Here is a 12,448-nt window from a genome sequence, read left to right as displayed (position 1 = left end):
GGAAGCTGTACTCAGGTTGAGTTTGGGAAGCAGGTGATGAATAGTTTAATTTCTCTGAGAAGTTGGTTTGGGTGACTGGATGGAAACGCCATTCATCAAAACTATACTGTAAATTTGTTATGGGGCAAGTTATACAGATGGAACCCTAATTAATCTTACATGAAGGGGCATCAACTGTCACCGCTACAGTGATTGTCAGTACAGACTAATTCCAAATGAACCCATTGGAAAACGGGCTGATATTAAGCTCATTAATAGTTCCAATTCTCCACAATGTGATATGATGAGATGAAAGTAGGCAATGTTTAAGCCATGCTTTGTTTACTCTGAAATGGGATGTAGCATTACTGATTAAAACCCATCTCAATAAAATAATGAGCCTGTTTACTGCAGCATCATTTCATTTTACTCAGCTGGCATTTTTTTAAGCTTTTCCTGCCTTTTTTTAAAAGTTTATAACAAAAACGTAACATTTGCTCACCTGCAGTACTGTGTGATAGATGGCTACAGTTCATAGATTTTCAAAATGTGGTGCATTATAAAGAATTCGTTCACAATGCTTTCTTTCTATGGTCAGTGTAAAGTCCTTGTGTTAGATATAAAACAAAAATAATCCCCACTGCAAGCCTTTTGTACAAGTTCTAACTGTATACCCATTTATCTTAATAGCAGGGTTATTTTATTTTTTGATTTCCTGATATTTTGGTAATAAAAAGGTTTTAATCCTAGTTTAGCATGGAGCTAATCATTTCCCGCACAGCAATAAAAACCAAAGTGAGAGAAAACCGTGAGAAGTAATTTCTCCCACTGAAATTACATGACCACAAACCACATAAAAGATCTATAGTTTATCTACTCAAAAACAATAAAACAGTGCTTCAACTGGCAGCATATAGCATTTCCTCTCTGCAGCCACTAGTGTATTGCAGCTTGGCTCTGGGTTTAAATCTCATAAGAATGTTGAAGAACACTTAACTTTGGATCAATAATGTTTCTGCCTCAGAGCCTGCCTTTGGGTCCCTGTGGAACCTCATTCAGTTCACAGAAGTTTAGTGTGTCTCATCAGTATGCAACACAACACCACATATACATTAGAAGTGTTTGGTCAGCTGCCTGTAGGCAAAAGAGATTATGCTGCTTTATACCATCGCTGTTTAGTCCAGCCAGACAATGAGCACAAAGCAAAGTTAGAGTGCGCTTCGATCTCATCATTACAAACTGCATCAGAGTGCAGAGTCAGGTGAATTACCAGGAATAATATAATTACCTGCACTCATTGTAATGGACAATAGAAGACTCCAGATCAGAAGCTCTTTATTAAGTCGTACCATTTAAAATATGTTGTGACAGCTGATAAATCCATTGTAGAAAGTGTGTGCTTACAATGTTTTTGTGTGTGAGGACATTTTTGTCAAGGAGTTCAGAATTCTTTATTAATTTCCTTTTCATTTATTTGATGAAGTGATTGACATGAATCTACCTGCCTGTGTTGTAGTTTCATAACAACTAACTTGGACGTGGATCATCAATAACCTCTTACACACACACACACATAAAAATATAGACAGATTTACCACACACACACATGCATATTAAAACCCTGGTGCACATTGCACACATAAGGAAAAGGCAGTTTCAACATGATTAATTGGGAAGGCTTTTTTGGGCACTGCTGTAGTTTACACTACAGTGCACAGCAGATGAAGGGAGTGGGAGGTACAGGCTATGAAAATGTTGTGGATCTAGAGGTTTCACAGGTGTACCAAAGACATTTAATAATAGAGCAAAAAGAATTGAGGCTTCTTGTGTGCATGGGTTAGACCACGCATTGATGTGCTTGTTTCTATTTTTGCTGCTGGGCCAGTCAGCAGGCCTGTCCTGGCGAGTCAGGGTGTATGTGTTGACAGTGACATACAGACACACTGACAGTGGAGATGGAGGGTCAGCCGTTGCATCCTGGGAAAGGTCTGGAAAGTGCAAGGCTTGACCCAAGTGGACCTGATAGGTTTAGGTTTGGTTGTGCTTTAGTGTGGGTTAAACATTGGTGGGGGACAAACATGGGTAACTTAACTTATGCATATACTTCCTTAATGCTTTGGTGATTTTTTTGGCAGGTTTATCGTTACAGCCACATGTTCTCTTTTAATCTACAAAGATTTAGTTTTCATTTTAGTTTCACCTTGTATTTTAGTTTGATATTTTGTTTAATATGTGTCTGTAGCTTCAATAAAGTGCTGACACAGGCAGATACAGAATACGTAGTCTATACTGACGTTTCATTTATGGAATTGTTCCGGTGCTGCTTGAGGTTCCGCTGGATGTCATTTATTTTCGTCCGGATGTCGATCATCTTCCGCTTTTTATGTGTGGACGTTCTAAACTGAATGATTTATGAGTCCTATGCGCCTCAGATCTCTGCAGGGTAAATCCAGACAGCTAGCTAGACTATCTGTCTAATCTGAGTTTTCTGTTGCACGACTAAAACTACTTTTGAACGTAAAAAAAAAAGAATGATAGTCACATTTTAAAGTGCCGTTCTCTACAGATTTTCTCTTTCAACTAACACAAACAAATCTGAGTTTCTTTCGTGATATGTTGCAGCATTTTGCGATGTGTTTTATTGCGTTCTGTTGTTGAGTGAGACAGACAAGTGAACAGGCTTCATAATAAAGACGCTCATATATAATTTCTCAACAGGGATTGTATTTAAAAATGTTTCATAGATGGATCCTTCAATGCATTTATTCTCCTGTCCTCTCTTTTTGATTACTGTGCTATGGCATGCTGTATTAATCTGTGTCAACTGGCCTGGCTTGTTTTCTCTCTCTCTCTCCTCTGTTTTCTCCCTCTCTTTATTTGGTTTTGTCTTTCTCTTCTCTTTTTTCCCTTCCGTTCTCATATATCTGCCTTTGACTTTCTCTGACTATGCAGTTTTGAGTAACTTCTGGGAATGCAGTGTCTCTTCTGAAGAGCATTTTAGGATATTTGTACTTTGCCACTATAGTAAGAAAAACTGTAGCCTATATGTAGAGTGAACACAGTTGGAGAAATCTGTTCAATTCAACTCACAGTCTGCATGGTGTCGAAAACAGTAACTTTAGTTTCCACACATGTATGTATGCATGCTTAGATTGTAAGCGGTATGTGTAAAATGGTTGGTGATGTCAGTGGTGAAAACATTCACTTTCTGCATGTCAATTTAAAGTATGCTGAACTATTCTATAAAACTATTTCAGTTGATTTGGAGAAGGCTCAATTACCTGAACTGTATGTGTTGGAGCTTGTTTGAATCACTTTTCAGAGTTCCTAGTTGAATTCAGCTAGCTATGCATTTGTAACCAAAGCTCCAATTAATGGCTCATGTTTTTTTATGCATTCAGTGACAGCCTTGTTTGCTGTACCATATTGTTGCAGTTAAATCTTAATAAAAGACCTTATTAAATAGTGTCTTTAATGAGTCTGATGGGGCCGATGCAGCTTTTCACAAGGGCCCTGCTTACACTTTGTCAGATGGTTCAGAGAATATTGGATCCAGGTGCAGAGACAGCAGGCAACAATTGTGGTTAAATAAAATCCTTACATTAAGAGGATTCCTGAAGATAACAGGCAATCCACAAAAACATAACAGGCAGAATCCCAAACCGGGAACAGGCAGAATTCCAAAAAAACAAGACCAGCAAAAACAGAAACTGTGGCACGCAAACTCTACTAAACAGCAAACAATAATCCAACAAGAGACAAAGACAGAACAGAGACTAAATACACAGGGTAATGAGAAGATAAGGAACAGGTAACACTAGGCTGGGTAAACAGGTAAAACACATAAGACAATCACAATGGCAGGAAAACTAAAGACAGGACGTAAAACTAGACAAGACAACAGAGAAAACAGACTTCAAAATAAAACAGGAAACAGACACAACACTAGATCAAGAGACTATATATAGAACATTTCAATTAGGTTAGTTATTTTGAACAATTTATTTCATCAACCTAGTTAAAAATACAAACACTGTATATAAACATTTTATTTCTAGGTTCTTGAGTTATTCAAAAGATACAGAAAGTACAAATATCTTTGGATGGGTTAGGTTTTAGCAATGCATTGCATGACAAGGGCTTCTTCTCCTTTTCAGCCTGCCTTTGCCCACACCTTGTCTCACTGCTTTTCCAGGTCTTTTTCTGCAGCAGAAATATCTTAAAGCTTTCGCAGGTGGCTGCTGCCTCGATATAAATGTTTGATAGTCCTCACATATCTCCCTTGAGGATAGTAAATATTAAAACAATGGTTGGTGGCTGTTTTGACTTCTCAGAGGCTCCAAAAAACTTCCTAATGAGAAGAAAAAAATAAATCATTTTTGATGTGACACTATCAATGTTTTAAAAATGTCTTCCTTATTTTGTAATGTGTGAACCGGTTATTTTCTGCCCTACCTGGGGCAAAGTGTAGACTTTGGTCTAGACCCTACTGTTTTTCTATTTCTTTCTGTTCCCTTCTCTCGTCAATGTCCCTCAAAAACAGGTACATTCTATGAATTTCTCTCAACTCCTATTATTTCTCTTTCAGCGGGATGCCAAGGGACAATACCTGTTTGACCTCATCTGCCACCATCTCAACCTGCTGGAAAAAGACTATTTTGGCATTAGATATGTTGACCCAGATAAGCAGAGGGTAAGTATTCATTTGGAATAACAAACCCAACTACATTTCAGTTGGATTTAAGTCAGTTGACTATCCAACACTGTGACTTATGATTTGGTTTTGTCTCCTTCTCTCTTTCATCCCCATCTTTCGTCCTTTCTTTCTTTCTTTCATTTCTGGTATCTCTATCTTCCTTTCTTGTCATTTGTTTCTGTGTCATTCTTTCATCTCAAATATCTGGAATGATTTTAAAGCTACAGTTGGTAAATTTTATTAAAAAAATAATAAAAAAAAGCCCTGTCGTATTTGTTGAAACTGTCAATTTATCCTGACAGTACAACAGAAATCAGAAAATTTGTGGAAAATTCAAGTTCCTCTGTCTCCTCCTGGTGCTTTTCTTAAAACATTTGATGCAAGAAATACACAATGCAGTAACAGAATCTTGATTCATATTTCATCACCACTGCCTATAGTTTGATAGTTTGACGGCAGTTCAGGAACAGTCATTTACACTGTGTTAGAGACTTCTCAGCTTTGATTGGTTGGTAATCTTTCGGCGCGGTGGGAACTTCCAAATGCCATTAGGGGAACTAGGAGGAGGCTGTTAATCTGCCTCATGTACTACTGTCAGGATATAGTGACAGTTTCAGCTAATATGATGAAAACGTACCTTCTGAACCAAGTTATCGGCCCCCTTGAATTTAAAACTAGTTTACCAAAACTCCAAAATTTGCTTTTTTTGAATTAGCTAATAATTTGTGCACCTAGGTTTACAGAGTGCTTATCCCGTTAAAAAACAAAACATTTAATGTTGTCAAAGGTAATACAGCGTTGTGTTTTACAGGCTAGACTAATTTTTGAAGATAATACTCTTTAAGTCTTTATTGTTAACAATCTTGAAAGGCCTTAGGAAACCCTATGAAGCTCATGAAAGGATAGGAAGCTATCTGTAACCGCATTGTCCCAGTCAGTCTTCACCATCTCTACACTGTCTTTTAGAGTCTGTAGATCACTAGCTAGAGTCTCACAGGCAGTTAGGGATACTTTGTTAAAGGTTGTTAGTTTTTTTTTTATCTTCTTCATAAATATTTAGGACACGTAGGTAGACCTGCAGGTCAATTATGCAAGCTAGAAAAATGCCAACCCCTTAAATTAATATGAATATCAATCAATCAGAAATTAGCACAGTACTCAACAGTACTGAATTTGCAGGACTTTGAGTATTTGTTGATCATTGCACTTTTGAACTGGATTACAAATGCTTTCAAGACTTGAAAATGTTATCCATTTTGCAGTTTCTCTCTTTATTTTAGCTGAGAGACATTTTAAGACGAGGTGAATTCAGGTGTTGCTAAAAAGTTAAGAATTAAAGCGGCATCATTGTGTTTAACATCTACTGCATTGTGAGCGCAGTGCACCATTATTGTCAGCATGTCATCATCTCACTGATTAGAGCCAGTTTGGCCCATGATGTTTAGCACTCTGACAGAGAACAGCAGCCTCCTGATTATCTTGCAAACAGCTTTCCTTCATCTCCTCTCTGCATGGGGAGGGGGAATGTAGTAGAGGGGGTCTAAATAAGCAGGCAAGGCAAGGAGATGGAAGTAATTCTGCTGTTCCATCCAGCTATAGATTACAAGTCATCATGCTCAGCTCCTGAGCAATCAGACTTCAGACTGACAGTTTAGCAGCTAAAGATTCAGTGGTCTTTACCTCTCTTTCTCTCCCTTTCAGCATTGGTTGGAGTTTACAAAGTCTATTGCCAAACAAATTAAATGTAAGTATTTAATTTAACATGCCTGAGTAGTTGGTTAAATGAGAAACCTTCAAGAAAATAAATGTGCTAAATATATATCGTGCAAAACAGATGAAGAAATAAAGATCACACCAATCACGAAAACCGCATTAGAAACATGACAATAGATTTTAAATGTTTGTCTTTGTTCCCCAGCCCAGCCTCCATTCACCATGTGTTTGCGTGTCAAGTTTTACCCGCCAGACCCCGCAGCCCTAAAAGAGGAAATCACCAGGTAAGATTTTAAGATAGCATGGTGGGCTGCAGGTGGCGTTGCGGGACGTATGGAAGTCAAAATGTTGTCTGACCATCTTTGTCTCTCGTGACTCCCTTTCTCTCCCACTAATGAAGTTTCAAAGGTGAGAGTTGTGATAAGTTAAGGCCTCTTCAGTAATTTGTTTAGCATTTCCAGTTAAATAAAATCAATCAGATACAAGAAAATTGTACAAATGGCAGTCGGCTAGAGCAATGTTTTAAAAGAGTCCTATCGATATTAGCATTACTCTCATGTGACATTTTTTAATTTTTTAAATGGATCAGAATTGATGCACCAGAAATATCAACTTTTTTATTTCATGGATTCTTCTTCCTTGTCAAAACCTGGGACCTACATTACCCACAATTCAACTTGACTACAGACAGTTTGGTCATCAGGTATGTTATGCTAGTAGCGGCCAATGTAGCCTCGAGCTGCTAGCCTCAAGCAGAGATAAGGAGCGACAGAGGTCTGGTAAGCTCACTTCTTTCTAACTCCATTTTCAAATGTGTAGTCTTCAGCCCCATCCAGCGTGACTTAAGTTACATAACTTTAGTCAATTTTCTCAGACTTAATTTGCAAGTTCAAGAAGGATCTTGTATACTCATGTGTGTTACAAGTATTGTGTTTTGTTTTTGTACATATGACAGAGGAGGAAATTATCTCATGTTGCAAATCATAGCTTGCATGAAGCCATGTTTTCTAAGGGGCACAGTTTTCTGAATCAAATGTGTTGAAACATCCTCCGAGCTAGAACTGACAATCAAATTATATTGATCTTATATTGAGTAAAACTCTCATTGCACACTCAACAGCTATTTGAAATCCAGAGCTCCCCTACAAAAACAAGTTTCTTCCCAAGGCTATTGTGTAGAGGTACCAGCTTAGCACCACACAAGACGATTGCGATTGGTTTAAAGAAATGCCTATGAACCAAAACACGCTTTTTTCCTTTCCAGGAATTCTGTGTGGACCAGCCAGACCTTCCTCTGCAGCGCTGTGGAGGAAGGTCTGGCAATGCGAGACTACATCCTGAGAAACCCTTCTGAAATTCTCTTTCCTCTGGTATTGCAGCCCTAGGTTTATTGCAGCTGTTGGGTTTGTTAGACTACACACTGGTGGTATCAAACTTAATGTGGAAAAAGTGATGTCTATTTAAAAACAGAAATTCAACACAAGTGGCCTATTAATCTTCTTTGGACTATGGACAATTACATCATACAACTATTTTTGGACTCATAACCAAAAATGCTGACAAACGTAAGTAGCAAAACTTAAGCAAAACATCTGACTCCACAGCACTTGTGGCGTTTTTCCACCACATGGTATCTACTCGCCTCAACTCTACTCGTCTTTTTTGGTTTTCCATTATGTAAAAAAATCCCTTGTACCTGCTAACAGGTACTTTTTTGTAGTACTACCTCAGTCGAGGTTCCAAGCGAGCTGAGGCAATACCAAAAGGTGACGTAAAAACCTGCAGACTACTGATTGGTCGGGGGGAATCGTCACTAATCAATGTGTCACCATTGCTAGCGACACAAACCGCTTTGTTTAAGTGTAAGTAGTTTATCTAGCGTTTTTTTTTTTTTTGCTGCCTCCAGGTTTATTAGAAAATAATTTGTCTTCTGGCTTTGGCAACACGCCGAGAATCAAAAACAACACACCTTCGACGTTCTGTGTGTGTGTCGCGTTAGGTCACGCCAGTATCCTGCAATGACGACCAGCCACAGCTCGCCTCACGCATGAGGCGTTACTAATCTGCAATGGAAAAAGGAGGACGGGGCAGGTACCATTAATGGAAAAACGCCATTAGGGAAAGATTTAATTGAACCAAAGGGAATCTTCTCTGCCTTTCTATTAATTTCCTTGTCTCATGAAATCCTATCAAAAGTATTCTTATATTTTGCTCTTATCATTGTATGCTTCTGCAGCCATCTTTCAGATAATTGAGAAATGGATAAGAGCACTGCAGTTTGGATAGAGGTTTTACAAAATAATTGCTTTTGTCTGAATGGAGACTCCTTTCAGTACTTACTGCTTAGGTCTGTAACCATCCTTACTTTAGCGAGTGAAAATTACCATCTTAGGTCATCTGAACTACAATATTTAAAATGTTAATGTATTGTAAATGCAATAAGTGATGCAGGTCCAAAAGAAAAGAAAAAAAAACACAATTTACAGAGCAGAGTTTGTGTGAAGCCGGATTTGAGTACTCCCTTTTTTCATACTGTGAGCTACAGTGTCATGCTGCTCCTCTACTGTGTACAGCATCATTGACAGCTGAACAAACTGCTATAAGGAGTGAGCCAGGGATCTACCGAGCGCACAGACCCCTATAAATCACATCCCTCGACTGGTTGCCACGCAGTGAAATCTCTTATTTGCAATACAGCCCTTCGTGATTGAGCTGGAGCGCCGGCAAGGGATAGCTCCTCCATATTGCGCCATCTGTCCTGACCGGAAGCTCTAACAGACCTACAAATGCATCGTAGATATGCATAGGCATGAAAAGCAGCAACATTTTGCATAGCCTTTAATGTTGCTTTTAGCTTTTAATTTTCTTTATATATTTCACAAATGGTGATGGTGATGTAAAAGGGCTCAATAATACACCCCATCTGTGTTCTGACAGTGCTTAGTGTCACTATACTATGCTGAGCAGAAAAATTGACATGAGTAATCTTTGGATATTGTGGATGAGACCAGCATATTGACTTGCTCCCAGTGGACTTCAGTGCTAACCAGCAATCATACTTTTAGATCATTGTCAATTCTCAAAATGGTTATGCTTTAGCTCAAGTTCTGCCTCGAGGTAGGCTTCATGTGTTGTGTCGAATGTTACTAAAGAAAACTTTGGATTTTAAATCATACTGTACATTTATTTGGGTTAATTGTTGTACAACAATAAATGGGTTTTGAAAAGGCCATGGCATAATTGGAGCTGTTGTACATTTATTTACATTTCACTGTGTAGAGCTCAAGGTACTGTAGCTTATCTGAAATAACTACAGAGTAGCATCTAACGCAGACCTGTGAACACAGTCAATATATTTTTTTTTCTTTGTTTCTAAGAACAGCATCTTAAACTATTACTGATTGGTTGCAGGTTTTGTCTCAGGTACAACAAGTCACAGTAGTCAGCCTAAGGTCTTAATTTAATTTACTTACTTTAATATAGTATTGTCAAGATTTCTTATCCTAAGACATGTCTTTAACTCACCTGCAGCCTCAAGGGACTCTTTACCTTAAAATTGTAAACATCATAGTGCTTAGTAAATGCTTAGCTTAACAGCACTGAAGCAAGCGTCTAGGCCATGGAAAAGAGCCAAATCCACAGGTCTTCAAGCATGGTACAAGACAATAGAACAAACACTGGAAATGGGAAAACTCACTCAAACAGTTAGAAATCAAATAGAAAAATAAGTTGTATCCAGAGCATATAGTTAGAAGAATAAATAAACTTTCCAATAAGTGCATGATGTAGATGGAAATGCATACATGCATGAACACACACACACACACACACACACACACACACACCACACACACACACACACACACACACACACACACACACAGTGGAGCTGCCTCCTCATATTTTTATTTTTTTTTTAATTTTTTAATTTTTATTTTGTACGTTTTGTCGCTGTCTTATTTTCTGGCTTTCTGTGAAAAAAATGTAGTGTGATAAAGAATTTAATGATGTTTGCACTTGACACTAAGAAATCTACTACAATAAAGTTGAAAACAAATTGTAAACATCCACCGCGTGTTTCCAAGAAAAGGAATGTCGATATTGATCTCAATAATGACCCAAATCAGTTTCTCTGTGTTCCACTCCACAGATATCTTGTCTTCCTGCAGGTTAAGAGGGATCTCTACCATGGTCGCCTTCTGTGCAAGACATCAGATGCTGCTCTGTTGGCTGCCTACATATTACAAGGTACGACAAAATAGGGAGTCATCATTTAAGCATTAGTAATGCTGCAAAGCTTTCAACCGAGCTACCTGACCTTTATTTTAAATTAAACTGTCAAACAAGCACAAATTTCCACACAAGAGTCAAACACTGGGCCAGATTAAGCATTAGGGCAACTGGTCACTTGCCCAGGGGCACAGGGAGGGCATCTAAGGGACCCTGGGCTCCGTCAAATATTATATTAGCTCACATTATAAACACAGTCCTCAATTTCCAAATTTTATGCATATTTTTGCAACCCGTTCAATCAAAATATTATGAGCCTCTGAAAGTGAAGTCAGTTTCCCCAGGTAAAGTTTAAACACACGTTTAAATTAAAGTCACATTTGTAATGAATGTAATATGCTGAAGGCGAGTCAGCATCAACAACACGTCCATTACGTTAGCCAAAACTCAAATCGCTCCCTTGTGATTTGTAAGAGCATGCTGCCCTTTGATTATTTTAGATTTTAGTAAAGACAAAAACAGCATAATATTAAATTTACAAACTGGCATGTTTGAATTCATAACGTTAAGAGGGTCGCTGTTTCGGTGGCGTTACGTTACAACACACTAGACAGTGCGTGCTGAGACCAATCATTTGAATTCAAATTCTGAGTAGTGCACAGGAGGAAAAGAAGGAAGGAAATGAAGAAGAATGCAATAAACTGGAGAGAGCAGAGCTCTGTACTGATGTGAACGTCTGTGCCTCGATCACACTCAGGGATTCTGAGATTGATGAGCCTCGAAAGGCAGTGTTAATGGCCTCTTTGTCAGAAAAAGTTCAAAGTTAAAGCTTCAAGAGTCAAAGCTGCAAGCCTTTTTAAAAGGAAGTTTAGCTAGTTTAAATTTTGGTAGATACTTAAACTAGCTGTGGGAGTAAACTGTGTGAGATACTGTGAGAGAAGACCACAGAAGGAGATGCGGAAATAAGTGAAAGAGAAGAGGGAAAGGAAGAATTGACTGTGAGGGATGAAGAGGAGTCTGCAGATTAAGAGAGAGGGACAGAGGCAGAGAGGGATCAAGAGGAGGAAGATGAAGATGACAGGGAGGAAGAGGAGGCTGCAGATTCAGAGAGACGGACAGAGACAGAGAGGGATCAAGAAGAGGAAGATGAAGGTGACAGGGAGGAAGAAGAGGCTTCAGATTCAGAGAGAGGGACAGAGGTAGAGAGTGATCAGGAGGAGGAAGATGATGGTCTTAAATCTTGTTGCCCACTGGTCAAACATTGCAATCTTGAACAGAAAGACAATCAGTGGCATGGTGTCCTCTGACTGGTACATTTGAGGCAATTACATGTTATATCTACACATTGTTTTGATGGACAGTTGTGGTCCTCCTGTCAGAATCAAACCCTAAACTACAACTGTAAATGAACAACCTATAATACCACACTTGGAATATATAATAATGTGTCTGACCTAGATAATCTTCATATAACCCTGCTAGTTACACTTGCCAGCTGTGTGTGTGTGTGTGTGTGTGTGTGTGTGTGTGTGTGTGTGTGTGTGTGTGGTGTGTGTGTGTGTGTGTGTGTGTGTGTGGTGTGTGTGTGTGTGTGTGTGTGTGTATTCTGCCATACATGTACTTTACTGTGTGGGTGTGTGCAAATGTGCAAGCAGAGCGTGTTCAGAGGTCAAAGGCTCATACTATTCATTTTCATTGGCTGGGGACATTGAAAATCTTAATTTGTTGTTTTTACTTTGAATTGAAAAATCTAATTTTAGTAAGCACGATACAAAGTAATTTAGACACAATTATTACTCAATACAAAGAAGAATTCAATGGAAAGTCAGT

General features: G+C 38.6%; 1 protein-coding gene across 3 annotated transcripts in view; it reads left to right on the top strand.

Annotated features, from left to right (window-relative positions):
- frmd5b (FERM domain containing 5b) overlaps nucleotides 1-12,448 on the top strand; it is a 75,080-nt gene that overhangs the window by 49,123 nt on the left and 13,509 nt on the right. Inside the window, exons 2-6 of one of the 3 annotated variants that reach the window (XM_032517676.1) lie at nucleotides 4,568-4,672; nucleotides 4,897-4,905; nucleotides 6,377-6,419; nucleotides 6,594-6,672; nucleotides 10,539-10,636. In XM_032517676.1, the coding sequence (XP_032373567.1) occupies nucleotides 4,568-4,672; nucleotides 4,897-4,905; nucleotides 6,377-6,419; nucleotides 6,594-6,672; nucleotides 10,539-10,636 (334 nt within the window). Of the gene's footprint in view, nucleotides 1-4,567; nucleotides 4,673-4,896; nucleotides 4,906-6,376; nucleotides 6,420-6,593; nucleotides 6,673-6,708; nucleotides 7,168-10,538; nucleotides 10,637-12,448 lie in introns of those variants that run through there. The other 2 variants (XM_032517685.1, XM_032517701.1) reach the window with 2 other exon arrangements.

The sequence above is a fragment of the Etheostoma spectabile genome, chromosome 1 (genome assembly GCF_008692095.1).
Source record: "Etheostoma spectabile isolate EspeVRDwgs_2016 chromosome 1, UIUC_Espe_1.0, whole genome shotgun sequence".
In the NCBI taxonomy this organism is placed as follows: Eukaryota; Metazoa; Chordata; class Actinopteri; order Perciformes; family Percidae; genus Etheostoma; species Etheostoma spectabile.
This window is presented reverse-complemented; position numbering and strand designations above follow the sequence as displayed.